This window comes from Vigna radiata, chromosome 10 (assembly GCF_000741045.1).
Source record: "Vigna radiata var. radiata cultivar VC1973A chromosome 10, Vradiata_ver6, whole genome shotgun sequence".
Taxonomy (NCBI): domain Eukaryota; kingdom Viridiplantae; phylum Streptophyta; class Magnoliopsida; order Fabales; family Fabaceae; genus Vigna; species Vigna radiata.
In genome coordinates this window covers 5,347,935-5,369,030 of record NC_028360.1, presented here as the reverse complement: position 1 = coordinate 5,369,030, position 21,096 = coordinate 5,347,935, and the positions used below count along the sequence as shown (strand labels likewise).

Sequence of the window (21,096 nt, the reverse complement as noted above, 5' to 3'; positions counted from 1 at the left end):
GTAAGCTTGATGTTGTACTCAACAAGTAAATGACATGTCTTTCCAAAGACAACCCGATAAGGGGACATCCATATAGGTGCTTTGTAGGCAGTCCTATGCGCCCAAAGAGCATCATCCAACCTGTTACTCCAATCTTTTCTGTAGGGCTGGACAATCTTCTCTAAGATCCTCTTTATCTTACTATTTGAAATTTCAGCTTGCCCATTGGTTTGGGGGTGGTATGGTGAAGAGACTTTGTGCACAACCCCATATTTCTTGAGCAAAGCCTGCATGGATTTGTTAGAGAAATGGGTTCCTTGATCGCTAACAATGGCTTTGGACACTCCAAACCTACAAATGAGGTGAGATCTAACAAAATCGACCACAACCCGAGCATTATTAGTCCTAGTGGCTCTCGCTTCCACCCATTTCGAAACATAATCAACAACTAAAAGAATGTAGGAGAAACCAAAAGAGACAAGGAAAGGAACCATGAAATCATACCCCAAACATCAAACACCTCACAGAACAACATGGGTTGTTGAGGTATTTGTTGTCTCCAAGAAAAGGAACCCCTACTCTCTGACATGGCTCGCAGGTGCTACAAATCCTCTCCTCATCTTTGAAGATGGTGGGCCAGTAAAATCTACAATCAAGCACCCTGCGAGTTGTCCTTTATATGCCTAGATGTCCATCAAGTGCAGAAGAATGACAACACTGCAAGGTCGAGTCTATCTCATGATCGGGTATACATCTCCTTGTTACCTAGTCACTACACAACTTCCAGAAATAGGGGTCATCCCATATATAGTATTTAGCATCACTTTTACTTTTTGCAATTTGAGCTCTAGATGCTAATGGAGGAAAAACAAAAGCAACTAAGAAATTCACAATGTTTGCAAACTAAGGGCTAGGGTAAGAAACCGAAATTGTTAGTAAGTTATCATCAAGAAAGTCACCCTGGATGGGCAACACATCAACTTTATCCTTAGCTCTTTCAATTCTGTTGAGATGGTCTGCCACCAAATTTTATGCTCCACCTCTATCATGGACTTGTAAATCAAATTCTTGGAGAAAGAGAATCCACTGAATCAGTCTCGACTTTGACTCAGCCTTCTTCAAGAGAAACTTCAAAGTTGCAAGGTCAGTAAACACAATAACAGGTGAACCAAGTAAATATAATCTAAATTTGTCAAGAGCAAAAACAATTTCCAAAAGCTCTTTCTCAGTGGTTGTCTAATTTGCTTGGGCAGCATCTATAGTCTTCAAGGCATAATATATCATTTTCGGCAGCTTGTCAATCTTCTGAGTCAAGACAGACCCAATGCATAATTGGATGTGTCACACATCAACTCAAATGGGGTTGTCCAATTTGGTGCCTGAATGTTTGAGTGATGGTGAGTGCTTTCTTATGGCAATTAAATGCCTCCTTACATCTTTCATCAAACTGAAATTCCGCATCTTTTTCCAGCAGGTTGGATAATGGAAGGGCCTTTTTGCTGAAATATTTAATGAAACGCCTGTAGAAACCTACATAGCCTAAAAGATCGCACCTCTCACATGCAAGAGGGGTAAGGCAATTGTGAAATAACAAATATTTTAGTAGGATCTACTTGAATACCCTTACTAAACTAAACCATGTTCAACCATGAAGTGACATTTTTCAAAATTGAGAACAAGATTAGTTCAATGCGTCTTTGTAAAACTTTATCCAAATTGTCCAGAAATGTTTCAAAAGAGGATTCGTACAAAGTAAAATCATCCATAAACACTTCTATGCAACTTTCAAAAAAGTCACTGAAAATACTGAGCATGCACCGCTGGAATGTACCAAGGGCGTTGCATAGGCCAAATGGCATCCTCCTATAGGAAAAAGTGCCAAAGGGGCAAGTGAATGTGGTTTTTTGTTGATCCTCAAGGGCAATGTGGATTTGGAAATAACCAGAAAAATCATCAAGAAAACAGTAATAAGACTTACCAGTCAGCCACTCAAGCATCTAGTCAATGAAAGGCAGCGGGAAATGATTTTTCCTTGTTGCTTGGTTAAGCCTCCTATAGTCAATACAGACCCTCCAACTGTTTGGCACTCTAGTGGGAATGAGCTTATCCCTCTCATTTTTAACAACTGTGAGGCTTGTCTTCTTTGGAATCTCATGGATCGGACTCACCCGCTAACTATCCAAGATATGTTAGATGAACCCAACTTGAAGAAGCTTGGTCACCTCCTTCTTTATAACATCCAAAACCATAGTGTTTTGCCTTCTTTGCGGATGTCTAACTGGTTTAGCTCCATCCTTAATAAAATTTTATGCATGCATGTGGATGGGCTGATACCGGGAATATCGTCGGGGTTCAACCAAAAGCTTTCTTGTGCTTTCTAAGCTCATACAACAACCTCTACTCTTGGACAACATTAATTCATCGTCCAAGTAAGCATACTTAAGGTTTTCTGGAAGTGGTTTAATCTCTAGAGTGGGTGCCTGCAAGTCAGATTTATATATACTTCCTGCAAAAGGGTTAATGCTTTCTGGCTCTAAAGAATTTATATCCAGAGGTACAATACCCATCTCATTAAACTTTTTTGTCAAAAATAATCTTATAACATAGATCAGGTTCTGATTCAACATCAACATCAAAATCAAAATCAACATCAATCGTAGATTCATATTCAGATTCAATGCATGTATATAGATGTATTAGAAAAGAGTGTTTCTCATGCAAAGAATCAAATTCAGCAGCATATTCATCAACAACATCATCAAGAATATCAACTCTAAAAACAGGATGGTCTTCAGTTGGAAATTTCATCGCATTAAGAATATTAAAATGCACAACAATGTCACCAAATTCCATTAATAAGTTTTAAGCATACACATTAATTTTAGTTTGGGGTGTTTTTAAAAATAGTCTGCCTAAAATGATTGGGATAGATCCATAGGAGAATCCCTCTAACATTTCAAGAACATAAAAATCTGGAGGGAAAATCAGTTCACCAACCTGAACTAAGACATCATTTATGTAACCTGTTGGGTGACAAACACTTATATTAGCCAACTGAATGACCTCACCCGTAGGTTGTAGAGGACCAAGAGAAAGAGATTTATAAATGGATAGAGGCATAACATTAATGGAAGCACCCAAATCAAGCATGGCATTTTCAAACTTACTATTTCCAATGATACAAGGGATGCAACATGTACCTAGGTCCTTGCATTTTTCAGGAATATGTGAAACAAATTTACCTATCAATGCGGATACATTTCTTCCCATGTTGATTCTTTAATTTCCCTTCATCTTCCTCTTGTGAGTGCACAACTCCTTCAGATCCAACAAAGGTATGTCCACCTCCACTTTCCTAAAGGTCTCCAAAATCTTGTTCTCCACCTCTTCCATTTTTTTACTTTGAATCAATTTTGGAGGGAATGGAAGACGGATAGGACACCACTGTAAGTCAGAAGACGTACTAGTGGAAGAAGAAGGTTCACCTGCCTCAAATTTCTTGCTTGTACCTGCTTGCTCCTCATTTTCTCTAAGATGTCACATGATCATCCTCCTCTTTATCAGGCTGAGGCGTAGGCAAAGATGAAGGTATAGGTACTAAAGGGGGCACTATGGGTATATGAATTTGCTTCCCAGTTCTCAAGGTGATGGCATTGAAATTTTTCGGATTTTGCACAGTTTAAGATGGTAGTTTGTTAGAATTTTGAGACTGTGTGTAATTGAGTTAAGTAGTCATTTGCCCCATCTGATTTGTGAAGCTTTGAATGGAAGCTCTAGTCTCCTGTTGGAAAAACATATTTTGTATAGTCATCTGTCTCACTAACTCCTCCGATGTAGGCTCAAAAGTGGAAGGTTGAGGAGCTATTTATGTATGTATATCTTGTTGTTGTTGTCTCTGGTATTGTTGGACTCGTGAAGGCAGATAGGGTCTACTCGACCCTACAACATTCTAATTCTGAAATGGTGGTGGAGGTGGTTGTTGTTGCTGCTACTGTGGAGCATTAAACCATCTCAGATTTTGGTGATTCCTCCACCCCGAGTTGTATATGTTGTTGGACAGGTCATAATTTTGTTGTTGTTGTGGCTGCCTGTTGTTATAGATGTTTGCAGCATAGGCTTGAGGTGCATCTAGGCCGACTGGTTTCTACAAGGATGGACAGGCCTCAGTATAATAATCACAGAAAGGGCAAATGCCACATAGACGTGCAACAGAGGTAGATTTCTGATTAGTAGCAAGCTGGGTCACCAAATTCACAAGAACATCAAGCTTGCTCTCTAGCTTCTTATTTGTAGATTATAGAGAATAAGTAGCCACATCATGAACTCCTCTAACAACAATGGCATCATTCCTTGCACTGAATTGTTAGGAATTAGAGGTCATCTTCTCAATCAAATATTTGGCTTCAGCAGGCGCCGTATCTCCAAGAGCTCCAACACTGGCAGCATCAATAATACTCCTCTCCATGCTATTTAGACCTTCATAGAAGTATTGAAGAAGGAATTGCTCAGAATTCTAGTGGTGTGGGCAGCTTGCACATAACTTCTTGAATATTTCCCAATATTCACATAAGCTTTAACCACCGAGCTACCTCAGTCATGAAATGTCTTTCCTTATGGCCAAAGGGATGATGTGATGTAACTAAAAGAAAGATGTAAAGGGTAGGACCAAAGGGAAAACAAGATACAATGTGTAAAAATAAAGGTCAACATAGAAAAGAAGCAAAGAACAATCGAGAATTCAAGCAATGCAGCAACAAAAAAACATTGAGAAAAATGTTCATTAACAGTGAAAAATTGTGGTCACTGATTGAAACTAATGCTCCAAGACGATGACAAGGGCAGTGGCAGTAACTCTAATGGCAGCTATGGTGATTGTAATTAGCAGGGGCAATGAACATTTTCTAAAGAACCTTAGGCTCTTATACCATATTGAATATAGTGAAAACTATATATGAGATTAATCTTCCTTGTATTAAATATACACATTGGGTCCTCTATTTATAATAGAAGAAATATGAATTAAGTCCAAAATATAAATAAGAAATAATAACAAACTAATTAAAGATAAAAAATAAAGATAATATATCTAACAATAGACAACTTTAATCCAAATAAAATATGAAATATCCAAATGATTACGAGAGTTCAAAATATTGATCAGTTCTTGTATACGAGACAATACAATAAGCAACATAGATTATATAAGATGATTTTATCTATAATCATAATCCAAATAACATGCAACTTAACTATGGGAATCAAGTGCCTAACCAAGGCATGGAAATTAGACTATACAATCAACCTTATTTTGTATCTCCATTTCTAGATTTTGTTCTTGAAACTGAGTTGCCTAAGGGGTGTAAAATACCTAATTTCTTTGAATTTGTTAAGATGGGAAAGTGTTCATTGATAGAATTCTAGAAGAACAATTTTGGATGGAAAGAAAGGTTAGTTTGGGATAATTGTTGCAAAACATGGGTTAAGTAGGAACAATGAATACATGGATAATTTTGAGAAAGTTATTATAATTTATGTAATTGATTCAAAAGTAAATTAGAAATAACAGATTGTAATTACAACTAAAGATTTTAAAAACACGGCAAACAGAAGAAATGACAAATCAAGTTGTAATTTAGATCACTTTTATAAAATTTTTGTACAATTTGGGTCGCAACTTATATTGACTTGATGTTATATTTTTATGCTTTTTAATTTGATCATTAATTTTAGTTTGATTTGAATTTTGTTTTTCTTTAGAGCCGAACTAAATTTTATTTTAGTTTAGATGTATGTTTGTCTAAAAACCAAATCAAACCACACCAGAAACACTCTAGTTATATTCCAATTTTTGCATATTAATATCTTAAAAAATGTTATTACTGATTTAAAAATATTACAACTATATACTCTCCTATTAAATTTATTTTAATAATAAATTTAATTGTATTATTAATAAATTGAAATAAAATATAATAATTATATTAAAAAAATTATTAAATGAAAACAGACAAAAGTATAATTAGCCTCACACAAGTTTTTATTTGAACATCTTAAAAAAGTCACCGCCCTTCTGCATCCAAATTCTTTTGTGATCCCGATGTAAATAATTAGAAAAGTATAAGTTTCAAACTAGTTACCTAGAACTAGAGCGCAAAAGATAGATGGGAGAAGATAGAAGATAGGACAAAATCTTGTATGAAGACATTATTGGAAATAGAGAGGTTGAGTTTTCCGACATGAGTACATCTCACATGTTCATTCTCAACTCACTTGGCACTTGCTAACCTGTCACGAATAATTTTGGCAGCTGCAACCATATTGGTGAGAGCAGGCTTGACCTCAGTGTACTTGCGTGTCTTGAGGCCACAATCTGGGTTGACCCACAGAATGTTGCTCTCAAGAACTGCAAGCATCTTGTTGATCCTCTCAGCAATTTCATCTTTGGGTGGAATCCTTGGTGAGTGAATATCATAAACGCCAGGACCAATGCCAGCACCATACTTCACTCCCTCGCGGAACACTGAAAGCAACTTCTCATCTGATCTGGAGTTTTCAATGGTGATCACATCAGCATCCATGTCTATGATTGAGTGGATGATGTCATTGAAGTTGGAGTAGCACATATGAGTGTGAATCTATTAAATATCACAGTATATTAATATTAATAAATCAAGTTACTAAACATTAGTACTTATCAGAACATGAGAAATGAAGCTGAACCTGAGTGGTGTCTTTCACACCACAGTTGGTAATCCTAAATGAGTGAACTGCCCAGTTTAGATAGAAAGCCTCCTCAGACTTCCTCAGCGGTAAACCTTCTCTTAGAGCAGCCTCATCAATCTGGATGACAGTAATACCAGCATTCTCAAGATCATCAACCTCATTCTTGATAGCCAAAGCAATCTGGTAGCATGTTTCAAATCTAATAACAAATAGATAAAGTTATGTAAGACAGATATCCAGCAAAACTATTACTCAAACCTGCACGGTAGCAATAAAGGTTTTCATACCTTGGCTGGTCATCTCTAACGAAGGACCAGTTCAGAATAGTAACAGGGCCAGTAAGCATTCCCTTCATAGGTCGTTTGGTCAAACTCTGAGCTGTTGAAGACCAGAAAACTGTCATGGGCTTGGGGCGGCTCACATCACCATAAATGATGGGAGGTTTGACACATCGAGATCCATATGATTGCACCCACCCATTGGCAGTAAAAGCAAAGCCAGATAGTTGCTCCCCAAAGTACTCAACCATGTCATTCCTCTAAATTCCCAAGATTTTTCAACAATTAAGTTTGAAAGTATATTTTACTTCAGAAAGAAGTTTTTATTAAACTACGAATAATAACAAAATATCATCTACACACCTCAGGCTCTCCATGAACCAAGACGTCAATACCAAGTTCTTCCTGGAGCTTCACAACATTGTTAATTTCCACCTTAATGAAACGGATATAATCTTCCTCAGAGATCCTATTCACAAAGTAATCATATAGCAGTTTAAATTTCATACTGTAATGATAGTTGGATTTGGCAGGTGGCAGGAGATGAACACTTAATACTCACTTTTTAGCCTTGAATTCACGGCGAACTCTTCTGAGATCTGCAGTCTGAGGAAAAGATCCAATTGTAGTGGTTGGAAGAATAGGAAGATTCAGTTTCTTCTGTTGAGCATCCAACCTGGCACTAACATTCGTGACCCTGCGATGATCAGTGCCCTTCAGAGCTGCAGCCTGAGGAAAAAAAAAATATTAAGCCTTCTAAAATTGATTGGTCTTTCCTTTTGAAGGTTCTGAATAGTTGATTAATTGTGGCCCGTGAGCTTACTACCCTCTTCTTAAAATTACTTCTACTGCCACCGACATCCTCCTCTTTAGTCTTTCCTATTTTAGTTTCCACATCATCATCCTCAATATCAAACCTTGTTTTTCTTTTGTTAATCATTGTTGCAAACCCACAACAACCTCAAACGTTTCTTTTTTTACTTTATCAAATTTTCAAAAGCAATTACATCCTGTTAGATTATTAGATATCTTATATATCTTATCTTCATCTTTTATCTTTAGTTAGTTTGTTATCATTCCTTATTTTTATTTTAGACTTAGTCAATATTTCTTCTATTATAAATAGAATATCCTATGTGTATATTCAACACAAGAGAGATTAACCCCATTCATAGTTTTTCACTATATTCAACATGGTATCTAGAGCCTAAGTTAAAAAAAAGTTTGTCTCCCCTACTCACTATAACTGCCATCATTGCCGTTAGATCACCACCACTGTTAAAACCACTGCTGCCACCGCCACCTGTCACCATCACCGAAGCATCAATTTCAACCGGTGACCACGGTTTTGCTTGTCTCGGCCAAGCGACCACAATGTCGTCAAGATCGCTACCATCGAACACTCTTACACGCCGATCAAAGTTCGCTTCTGCCATATTTTCTGGCCACTCATGGCAGCACATGTGTCGTTGTCTCTAGCGCCAACCACATTCCTTGGACTCGTCAAAACCTCCCCTCTTTGGATCTAGCCTGGATGTGTTGATTAGGCCTCTTTAGGGTTTTAGGTTTTTACTCTCTCTTGCTTATTCATGGCTTTTGACCTCTCTTTTGTCCCTAGTACGTTTGACCCGTCCATATACACTAACTATGTCAATGTGCCTTTATCTATTGATAAGTTAGATGACATTAATTATGCAACTTGGACATCAGATGTTAAACTTTGACATAAGAGTCAGAGGGAAGTTGATCATATTACTCGGCACGTGACAACTATTGATTTCGTTGCAGTTACCCATTGGTTGAAAATTGATGCTCGGTTATGCATTGTTCTCAAGGATACCCTTCACTCTTCTTTAAAACAAATTTTTCATTCCTATGAAACATGTTTTGAAATCTAGGAACACGCCAAATTATTATACACTAATGATACTCAACGTCTTTATCGTGTTTGTCTTTATCTTTTCAATGTTGTTGCTCCTTGCCATTAGAACTCTATGGCTAATTATATGGGTAAAATTCATGCTCTTTTCCATGAATTTAATGAATTTTTGCCTCTTGTCTCTACTCCTGCCCAAGAAATATAGCAACGGTCAAAGTTCTTCATGGTATTATCCGTGATTAGATTTTGGATTCACCTATTATTCCCATTAAACTTTGGCTTAAGAGTTAGGTTATGTTGATCATATTACTCAGAACATGACAGCTATTGATTTCCCTGCAATTACCCATTGGTTGAAAATTGATGTTCAGTTATGCAATACTCTCAAGGGTTCCTTTCACTCTTCTTTAAAAAAAAAAAAAAAATCGTTCCTACGAAACATATTTTGAAATCTAGGAACACGCCAGATTATTATACACCAATGATACACATCGTCTGGTGTTAGTCATGATTTTTTCAATGTTATTACTCCTCGACATCAGAACTCTATGACTGATTATATCGGGAACAATCATGCTGTTTTTCACGAATTTAATGAATTATTGCCTCTACTTCTATCCAATAAATAGAGCAACTGACAAAGTTCTTCATACTTTAGCCTTGCACAACCTTGCTAATGAATACTTTCATATTTGTAATCAAATTTTGGGTTCACCTATTGTTCCCACCCGCTTCCGCCAATTGTTCATCGCTCTCGTACGTCCTACACCTGTTTGTCCTCCATCCCCTCCTGATCCTCCTACGTTATTGTTTACCGACGATTCGCTGCCTTCCCGGTGCGGCCCCCGATTGTCGTTCTTGCGATCTCTCAAGATCGTCAAGATTGCTTGAATATCTTGGTGCATCATCTCGCAGTTTTGCCTCAGCGTTCCAGTTTCATGCCGCAAGAATATTGTCTCAGCCTTCGTCTCTGCCATTGCGACCTCCATCGCCTCAATTTTCCCCTCAACATTCACCACTCTTCCCTCCATTTCAATTGAACGTTGTCGCTCACCTATAGTGGATCCGGCAGATCGGACCAATTGATAGGTTTCCAATAGGCAAACCTAATCAAGATTACTTCTTACACACGCAACAGAGAAACAAAGAAGAGAAAAAGAATCGTATCGTGTATTATACACAAAGAATGGTAAGTGTAGCAATGTTACAAGAGGCTTAACCCCCTCCACAGACTGAACCTGTAAACCAACTAACTTCCAAAAAGTCCCTCTCCCAACTGAGCGACTCCTATTTATACTGGCATCTCCTCATCACCACTTAACTATCTAAATGTTAAGTGCTAACAACTAACTCGCCCTTTTATTTCTCCTCTCATACACAATCCACCCCTGTTTCTCCTTTCTAGGCCTATCACATAGTCTCTAAAGGGATCTTGTGTTGATGACATTTATAACAAGTTTGTTTCAAATGATACATTAAATATGCTTCAACTTTAGTTATAATGTTAGGGATATGAGTTGATTATGTTAGAGATATGGTTTGATTACATTAAATAGGACAATATGATATGATTTGATAGAGAATATCTTACCAAATATTTCTCATTATTAGATATTAGTTTTGTTCCTTAGTATTATATCCTTTCTTTGCTATAAGATTACATGCATGTACCTAACACAAGGAAATCATTATATTCCCTCTAAGTTTCTCTCTTCTCAACATAGTAACAAAGTGATCACACCCTCTGTGACCTGTTTTGTCACTAGTCCTTTAAACAATAGTGATGATTTTGCATACTTATCTTCTAAAATAATCCTCACAAGTAAAAGAACCAAATTGAAAATCTAAATCAGCACTTACGGCCTTTTGGACGGCCTCATTTGTCACCCTTGGGGAGGACTTCCTTGAAGCCAAGGCTGCAGCATTAGCAGAAAAGTAAACCTGCAAAAAGATAGGCCATAAAAGAACAAAATGACTTAAGTTTGTAACAAAAAGTTTTCAATTTAATTGGTATGATGTACCTCATCCTTCTGTCCAGACAATGCCTTGGCCAAGGCATTTACTTCAACAACCTTTTGTGCCGCAAATGCAAGCCATGATTTAATCTCTTGGTCCAACTTGGTCTCATTCACAAGATCAACTGCAGTGTGAAGAAGAGAACAGCTTGTAGAAACCACAACCTTGTCTGCAAAAGTAAAAGATGGCTCAGATTTAATTTCTGGTATGCTGAATATATGTCAATAACAATGTTAATTGACAACTAGTACCAGTCCCAACAATGTCCCCAAGTGCCTGCAAGGTGTTCAGAGAAGATGCAAGATTATTGGCCCAAATATTTCTTCCATCAACAACACCAGCAAAAAGAAATTTTCCAGATGGAAATCCTTGCTTGATCAAATCAAGGGTCTTTGTTCCACGAACAATGTCAAACCCATATGCAGTAACAGCCTTCAAAGAGGTGAGAGTTTTGTATGCTTCAGCAGGAACGTCAGCAAAATATGTCTCAATCAGAACATTCAAACCAGACAAACTTGATTCTAGCTCTGCATAGGCGTGAGTAAATGCTTGTAACTGGTGGGCATCAAGATCCTTCACAAGGGTAGGTTCATCAAACTGGACCCAAGTAGCACCGGCTGCCTTCAGTTCAACCACAACCTCCCTAAAATATTTAACGAAGTATGATTGAAGCAAATTTGATATACAATTCCAGCACATATGAGCACTTTAAGACCATACCTGTAGACAGGAAGGATCTTGTCAATTAGAGAAAGCAGGGAAAATGACTTATCAACACCCTTTGCTGGTTTTGACAGTAACAAGTAGGATACAGGACCCACAAGCACAGGTACAGTATTAATTCCCAGCTACATATTAGAAAGACAAAGGTTATAAGCATCAGTGAATGAAATTAATAATTTAAAATAATTTATTTCTCCCTTTGGCCACTAACATTCTTTGCATATGAGAGACCTTTGTAATATGTCAACAGTTAAGGTAGTAAAAATTCTTCTAACCCCACAGTCTACAGAGGTTTATTATGAACTTTTCAGATCAATCTAGGATAGTTGTGATAAATCTATCTTAGAACTTACAACTTTGGCCTCTTTGTATTCAACCACAGCCTTGTGGGATGAGTATGAGAACTTAACATCTGGACCCAATTCAGGAACAATGTAATGACTGTACCATAAGGGATAATAAGTTTGTTAGAACTAAACAAATACCAAAACAGTTGCCATATTAAGTTTTGCATTAATAGATTTAAATCAACTACAGTGTCAACTGTGAGCGAATGTGTGTGTTCCTGCAGTCATTCAAAGTCCCCACCAAAATCTCCATCATACACTTACACCTTTCATATCAATCGTATTTAATCAAATTATATGTAAAACTCAAAAATTGAGGGATGATTTTACTTACTAGTTGGTGTCAAACCACTTGGTCATTTCCATAGCTGGTACGGATGCATTCCCTCTTGCCATTGAGAAGTAAACATCAAACCCAATCTCCCCGCCATTCCAATTATATCTAGAAGGAACTGCCCCGAGCATGGCTGTTGTGTCCAGCACTTGATCATAGTATGAAAAGGTGTTGCTTGGAATATACTTTGTACCAGCTTCCGCCATCTGCTTCCAGATAGCTGACCTAAGGTCTGCAGCAACCTGCTGCAGCTCCTCAGCACTACTCTTTCCATCCCAAAAGGATTCCAAGGCAAATTTAAGCTCTCTCTTGGGTCCAATTCGTGGATAACCAACAATATGAGATGCCATTGCTCTGTCATTGCAATATTCAAATCCAAAATTTCAATATACAGTTACAGACGAAGAGGAATGCTAGAATGTATAGCATGTGGTTATCCATGTTAGGTTTCTCTGATTGTGGCCAGAATACAAATAGATGTGAGACGTGACATTACACCTCCAGTAAAACATCTAATCCTGGAATCTGAATTTAGCAAAACATTCATCAGATTGTTTATTTGCTTACCCCATAAAGGTGAATGAACTAACTGGAAACTAAATCCACACCATACCCCAGATATGAGAATTTTCACCGATTAAATTGTAGCATATAAATCCAATATTTCGTCCTTTATGCACAACAAAAATGAACAATTCTTTTATTACCTCAAGATTATATTCATAGGTGTTCTTTCTAATTGTATAACATTAATAAATTAATAATATCGGAATGTCCACCATGAAATATAAGTATGTTACAGGATGTTAGTAAGGATCTGAGAATTTAGAAGGAATAAAATTCTCTTATTATTTTAAGAGGTTATTAACCCCTATATAAATACATAAGTCTGCAGTATATTTTAGGAAATATGAACTGCTAATTCTAAGGGATAGATCCCTATGATTACGAGATGAATCAAATATAAATGAACCTAATAAAGGCAGCACATAACTGTTACAGAAAATGCAACACATCAAATATAAAACTTCCTAAAATACACCATGCCAATCTGTATCGCACCAATCACGGTTTCTGACAAAGGAGTTAGTTAATCCTGTTAGTTTACAGAGTTAGTTAACTCTGTTAGCTTTTCTGCTATATAACCAGATTGTATGATGTAATACAGAATTAATGCATTCAATCATAAGTCTTAAAATCTTACAACTCAATATCTTCGAGATTGTTAATCTTCCTAGAAGAACTGTGTTATGCAAGGTCCTTAGGATGAGGGTGCAAGGCCCAAAAGATTGGTAAAAAGACCAGCTGGGTGGTCTGATTTCATTCATCATTAGTATATCCCATTTTAATTGTTTCCTGATGTTCTAGAAGAAGTTTGTTATGATTTTGCTAGGTGTTTTCCATTCCCAGCTTGGATATGATTCCTTCAAAGTTAATGCAGTTCAGCCCCTTGGTGAGTATGTCTGCAAGTTGGTTCTGGGTGGATACATATGGTGTGCAAATCATGCCACTGTCTAGTTTTTCCTCGATAAAGTGTCTATCAACTTCAATATGTTTAGTTCTATCATGCTGCACCCGGTTGTGGGCTATGCTAATAGCAGACTTATTGTCACAATATAAAACCTCATAGGTTCATCCCACTTTATCCTCAAGTCTTCTAATATAACTTCAACCATAAAAGTTCATATATTCCATGGGCCATTACTCGAAATTCTGCTTCAGCACTTGATCTAGCCACTACACTCTGTTTTTTACTCTTCCAAGTCACTAAGTTTCCACCAAGGAAGGTGCAATATCCAGTGGTTGATCTCTTATCTACCACTGACCCCGCATAGTCCGCATCTGTATATACTTCAAGACTTACACTCTTGTTCCTTTTGAACAAAATCCCTCTTCCGAAGGTCCCTTTCAAGTACTAGACAATTCTAAGGGCAGCTTGTAAATGTGCTTCCTTTGGTTGGTGCATAAACTGACTGACTAGACTCACAGCAAACGCAATGTCTGGCCTAGTGTGAGATAAGTAAATAAGCCCGCCCACAAGTCTTTGATATCTTTCCTTGTCCATAGCATTATCCTCCTCCATACTTCCCAATTTTATATTTGGATCAACTAGGGTGTTTGCTGGTCTGCAACCTATCTTCCTTGTTTCTTTAAGCAAGTCAGTAATATACTTTTGTTGAGATACGAAGATTCCTTTCTTGGAATGAGCCACTTCAATTCCTAAAAAATATTTAAGCCTCCCTAGTGTCTTGATCTCAAATTTAGTGGCTAGGCATTCGCTTAACACTTGTTGTTCCTTTTTGTCGTCTCCACTTACTATAATGTCATCTACATATAGAATTGTTACTCCCCCTGAAACTGAATGTTTGATAAATAATGTGTGATCTCCTTGGCTTTGTTTGTAGCCCAGACTTGGCATAACTTTGGTAAATCTTCCAAACCATGCTCTTGGGGATTGTTTCAGCCCATATAGAGCCTTTCTTAATTTGCAAACAGTTCCAGCAGCAACCTGTCCATTGTAACAGGGGGCAACTCCATGTATATTTCTTCTTCAAGGTCTCCATGTAGAAAAGCATTCTTCACATCAAACTGCTACGGATCCCAATCATTATTTGCTACTAGTGACAATCTTACTCTGACCGTGTTCATCTTAGCAACCGAGGCAAATGTCTCCAAGTAATCAACTCCATAGGTTTGAGTGAAGCCTTTGGCCACCAACCTTGTCTTGTACCGTTCAATGGTCCCATCCGCCCTATACTTTATTCCATATACCCACTTACACCCTACTGGTTTTTTTCCAGGATGTACCCCGTTTTGACGGTACTGATCCTGTTGGATGGATTTTTAAGATCACACAATTTTTCGACTACCATAACACACCTGAAGAGGAACGTATCACTGTTGCATCTTTCTATCTTGATGGGGCGGCTTTGGCATGGTTTCAATGGATGAACCATAAGGCCAAATTCTTTCCTGGACTCACTTGTTGCAAGCTCTTGAGGCCAGATTTTCTCCCACCGCCTTTGAAGACCCAAGGGGTAAGCTCTTTGAGCTTTCTCAGACATGTTCTGCTTTTGCTTACCTCAATGAATTTGAGGCCACTGCAAATGGCGTGATTGGGCTGTCACTGTCCTTCCTATTGAGTTGTCGATAGCTCAAGTCGGAAATCCGCCGTAAGGTGATGGCTCAACAACCACAGACGTTGTTGATAGCGGTGGGTTTGGCTCGGTTGCAGGAAGAGAAATTATGGGATCTTTCTAGGGTCCAACGCGTGAAACCACTCTCATCCTGGCCCTCTTCATCTCCTACACGCATTGTTCCCGCTGTTATTCAGCAACCACCACCGAAACCTCTTCCTCCCATTTTGCCTCCTCCATCTCCGAAAACTCGTTATCGATAGTTGAAAGAGGCAGAGATGGCGGACTGCCGTGAGAAGGGGCTTTGCTTTAATTGCGATAAAAAATACTCAAGATCTCATCGGTGCCCAACTCGATTCCTTCTTCTTATCGCTGAAGAGGAAGACTCCACGAGTGGTTTGGCCTCAGATCCACCGAGTTTGGACCCTGATCCGCGAATGGATGAGCAGCCCATACAGCCCATGGACTTATTGGACTTACCGGTCCAAATCAGTTTCCATGCATTGTCTGGCGTCGGAGCCCCAGAAACACTTCGTCTCACGGGTAATATTGGCCAAAATCAAATCCATGTGTTGGTGGATGGGGGTAGCACCCATAATTTCATTCAAAAGGACGTGGCAATTCGTTTGGGCCTAACCCAATCACCCACCACATTTCTCAAAGTACTGGTTGGGAGTGGCGAAGAGTTGGCATGTACTATGGTGTGTTCTATAGTGGAATTGTTAATTCAGGGACATTCCTTTCCCATAGACTTGTATGTGTTGGATATGGGGGGATCTGATGTTGTCCTTGGGGCCCAATGGTTAAAGCAATTAGGGCCCATATTAATGGATTACCAAACACTCACTATGAAATTTGTTTTTAATCAATCTATCATCGAACTCAGAGGTGATTCGGGGCCACAACCAACTTCCATTTCCTTGCACCAGCTTAGACGTGTTGCTCGTTCAAATCCTACGGCCCAACTTTTCTCTATAGAAGTTCGGCAAGCTTTTACACACTGATCTCTTCCTATACATTCTGATCCCAAAGTACAACAATTAATCACGTCATTCTCCTCTTTATTTTCCGAGCCAACATCTCTGCCCCCATCACATGCAACTGATCACGCCATTCCTCTCTTCCTCAATTCTCATCCTGTCAATGTCAGGTCTTACAAGTATCCTCACTCTCAGAAATTGGATATAGAGAAGCAAGTTTCCAAAATGCTTGCATCAGGATGGATACAACCAAGTTCAAGTCCGTTCTCTTCCGCGGTTCTCCTCTTGAAAAAGAAGGACAACTCGTGGAGGATATGCGTGGATTATCGCACTTTGAATGCAATCACAGCCAAAGACCGATTTCCACTTCCCACTGTCGATGAGTTGTTGGATGAGTTGGGATCTGCACGTTGTTTTTCGAAATTAGATCTCACTTCCGGGTTCAACCAAATTTGCCTCTAACCCACTGATGTCCACAAAACGGCCTTCCAAACACACAATGGTCATTATGAGTATTGTGTAATTCCCTTCGGCTTGTCCAATGCTCCAGCCATATTCCAATCTACTATGAATGACATCTTCAGGCCCTTGTTACATAAGACCGTTATTGTTTTTTTCTATGATATCTTGGTCTTCAGTACAGATTCTGCCCAGCATTTGTCACATCTTCATCAGGTGTTTGAGATACTTGAACGCAATCAATTCTATTTGCAACCTCAGAAGTGTTCCTTTTTCCAATCACAGATCACCTATTTGGGGCACATCGTAGTTGAAGGGGGTGTGTCTCCAGACCCTGCAAAAATCCAAGCTATGGTTCAATGGCCTACTCCCTCTTGCACTAAGGGACTACGCAGATTCTTGGGATTAACAGGGTTTTATCGCAAGTTCGTACGTGGTTATGCAGCAATCGCACAACCCTTGACAAACCTTCTCAAGAAAGGGAATTTCACATGGTCTTCCACAGCTCAACAAGCATTTGATACACTAAAATCCGCTATGACTAGTACTATCGTTTTGTCATTGCCTGATTTCTATAAGACATTCTATGTGCAAACGGATGCCTCTGGATCAGCGATGGGTGCATTAATAACTCAAAACAATCATCCGATTGCCTATTTCAGCAAAGTTTCATGCCCTCGTTTATCCAAGTCCTCTGCTTACGTTCGGGAGCTTCATGTTGTTACGAGTGTTGTGAAACGGTGGCGTCAATACTTGCTGGGCCATTTCTTCATCATTCAGACTGATTAGAGAAGCTTGAAAGAGTTATTGACTCTATTCGGACCCCCAGAACAACAACATTATTTGGTTAAGTTACTCAATTTTGATTATGAAATTCAGTACAAACCAGGGAAGCTGAAAATAGTGGCAGATGCTCTTTTAAGATCTGATTCCCTTACTAAAGGTGAGATCCTCATGCTCACTATCCCTCAATTTGTGTTCTTACGTGACTTAAAGGAATCACAGTTACTTGACCCATATTTCATCCTCATGAGGGATAAATTTCTCTTGGATCCTTCTTTGTATCCTCATTTCATTTTGAATGGTGACCTACTTATTTACCGGGGTAAACTTTAGCTCAACAACAAGTTCAAATTCATTTCCTTGTTGTTAAGAGAGTTCCATGAAACACCTATTGGAGGCCATGCTGGGGTCAACAAAACTCTGAAACGGCTGAGTGCAAATTTTTATTGGGAGTCGATGGCCAAGGATGTTAAGGCGTTTGTATCTCAATGCAACGTTTATCAGCAAACCAAATATAGTACTAAGCGTCCTGGAGGCCTTCTACATCCATTACCCATCCCGACGGGTATTTGGGAAGACATTTCTCTAGATTTTGTAACTGGTCTCACTCCTTCTAATGGTTACACAGTGTTATTGGTGGTAGTGGACCGTTTCTCAAAGGCTGTCTCTACATTCAGGCTTCACAGCTTATAAGGTAGCAGAGTTGTTTGTTACTTTGGTTTGCAAACATCGTGGGTTGCCAAAGAGTATAGTTTCGGAGAGAGATCCGATTTTCATTAGCCGTTTCTGGTCTGATTTGTTCAAGTTCAGCGGCACCCTTCTCCACATGAGCTCCTCTTACCATCCTCAAACAGATGGACAGACCGAAGTCATGAATCGCACCATTGAGCAATATCTAAGAGCCTTCGTCCACAACAAACCTAATCATTGGTTCAAATACCTTTCTTGGGTAGAATATCATTACAATACTTCAATCCACTCTGGGTCTGGATTGACTCCATTTGAAGTGGTTTATGGCAAACCACCACCATCTATACCAGCTTACATTGAAGGCACTTCTTCTAATACAAGTTGCGATTTTGTGCTTACATCCCGTGAGGAGATTTTTGCACTTCTCAAAGCCAACTTGTTGAAGGCACAAATCAAAATGAAGAAGCTTGCAGATTCGAAGCGTAGGGATTTGAAATTCGAGGTTGGCTCATGGGTGTATCTGAAACTTCAGCCATACAGACAAGTTTCGATTTCTGGACACGGGTATCATAAACTAGCCAAGCTCTTCTATGGCCCCTTTAAAGTGCTTGAATGTATTGGACCGGTCGCATACAAGATTGAACTTCCGCCACAGTCCAAGATACACAATGTATTTCATTGTTCTATGTTGAAGCATCATGGGGGACCTGTTCCTTCAAGTATTGACCATCTTCCTCCTGAGTTTGTGGAAAACAGCCCCCTTGTCACTCCATTGGCTATTTTGGATTTTAAGACAGTACCTGTGGATGGTGTTTCCACTCACTTTGCCTTGGTCCAGTGGAACGGGTTGTCTCCAGATGACACGTCATGGGAAAAATTGTAGGAACTCAAATCATTGTATGACCTTGAGGACAAGGTCCTTGCCGAAGGGGATGGTATTGTTATGCAAGGTCCTTTGGATGAGGGTGCAAGGCCCAAAAGATTGGTAAAAAGACCAGCTGGGTGGTCTGACTTCATTCATCATTAATATATCCCATTTTAATTGTTTCCTGATGTTCTAGAAGAAGTTTGTTATGATTTTGTTAGTATTTTATTTGGCCTGTGTGCCACCTGTCCTTGGGAATCTTGGGAGTAACTATTTTAATAGTTGTATTGTGCTTTTGGAAAGGGTAGAAAAATATATTTCATTCTCTTTCCTTAACTTTCTTAGAAGGTACCTGACCTCGAATTCAGGTTCCCTGTTTCAATCTTTTAACAAATTGCACAAAGTATTTACCATTCATTTGAGCCATTGTCCTTAAATCTTATGAAATATAATATATACTACTACTTAGAAGAACTACTAAATTTAAATTCAATTCCAACGATAACAACATATAGAGAGCAACAAAATCTGCATTTTAGAATATAAAGACATCTAACATTATTTAACTGATTAAAACAACCACAGTTTTAAAGAAACAAAAAATCAAAAACGCAGTGAACGACCATTGATTTGGTTGGACTCGCTAATCCTCTTATTATATTAAGAAGGAGATACAGACTAATCAACCAAAAGGGCACAGCCAACACAGTGATTAAAAAACCTACCAACTTCAGCCGACTACAAACTACAAGGTTCACAAAATCAGGCTTAGTAGTAACTCATAACTCACACAAAAAAAGTCGGAAGCGCTAATTTGAACATTAAATTGCTCATTTGAACATCAAATTCAAACCCCAGATAGCATCAAAACCAAATTTTGAAGGCAAAGAGATAGGAAAACCAGAAAGGGTAGGCAAGCTCAAAAATCAGAGTCTCAGTTAAATTGACCCACTTCTTTCCATGATGAAAATGGCTGAAAAAACATAAAATAATCATTAAAAACTGAAAGGGAAAACCAAAGAGAACGAACCGAGAAGAAGTGGCGCGAATAGAGAAGCGAAAGGAAGAGGACGAGTAAGAGAGAGTGCAAAGTGAGAAGGTAAACGGTGCCACACACTGAACAGAGAGTTTGTACATTTATACTATTCACTTCACTGTGCACGCTATTTCTCTTTCGCTCTCTCACCTGTATTTTTATTTCCTCTCTCTTCTTACTTCTCTCGCTACTGATACAAGTAATAATCTAGCTGTTTCCCCAAAACATTTTTTTATTTATTTATTTTATTATCACTAATATTTTATGTTGATTCTCATCGCTCTAATTTTTGTCATGTTTTCTAACTTTTACCATTTTATTAAACAAACATAAATCAAAATCAGATTTAACTAATAAAGTTATATATAAATTTATGACTTTTTTAATTATAATATTAATACAAATAATAGACTGACATATATATATATATATATATATATATATATAACATTTATTTTCATGATTCATAAATAAAGTTATGATTTTGCAATGAAGTACTTCAACCGAATCAATTTATCAATATATTTGGTAACAATTAAAGTAATATTTAAAAATATTTAGAAGTGGATTTTATTGGTTTTAAAGAAATAAAATTCTGAGTTTAGAAGAAATAAAAAAACTTTAATGATTCATTGGGTTAAGGAAAACCGATGAGAAATAATTGTACCTTAATATACTATTGTTTTATATTAATATATTATACATTATAGTCTATTACATGAGTAATCAAAACAAAAAAGTTAAGTATAATATAGATAGTCTAATATATTAGACAATGTGAAAAGAAGAAAAACAAGATATAATTTCATTTCTCGATTATATTAGTTATATAATTGATTAAAATAAAAATATTAGTCTAATTATAAC

General features: G+C 38.0%; 1 protein-coding gene across 1 annotated transcript; it reads right to left on the bottom strand.

Annotated features, from left to right (window-relative positions):
- Nucleotides 1-5,998: 5,998 nt before the first annotated feature.
- On the bottom strand, nucleotides 5,999-20,422 carry LOC106775874 (5-methyltetrahydropteroyltriglutamate--homocysteine methyltransferase 1). The gene is made up of 12 exons (XM_014663105.2): nucleotides 20,224-20,422; nucleotides 12,280-12,633; nucleotides 11,952-12,039; nucleotides 11,596-11,723; nucleotides 11,127-11,518; nucleotides 10,881-11,044; nucleotides 10,720-10,800; nucleotides 7,543-7,709; nucleotides 7,344-7,449; nucleotides 6,990-7,240; nucleotides 6,700-6,901; nucleotides 5,999-6,614 (listed from the first exon to the last, which is right to left on the bottom strand). The coding sequence occupies exons 1-12, from the start codon at nucleotides 20,328-20,330 to the stop codon at nucleotides 6,246-6,248; spliced, it is 2,409 nt and encodes an 802-aa protein (XP_014518591.1). The 5' UTR covers nucleotides 20,331-20,422; the 3' UTR covers nucleotides 5,999-6,245.
- Nucleotides 20,423-21,096: the final 674 nt, after the last annotated feature.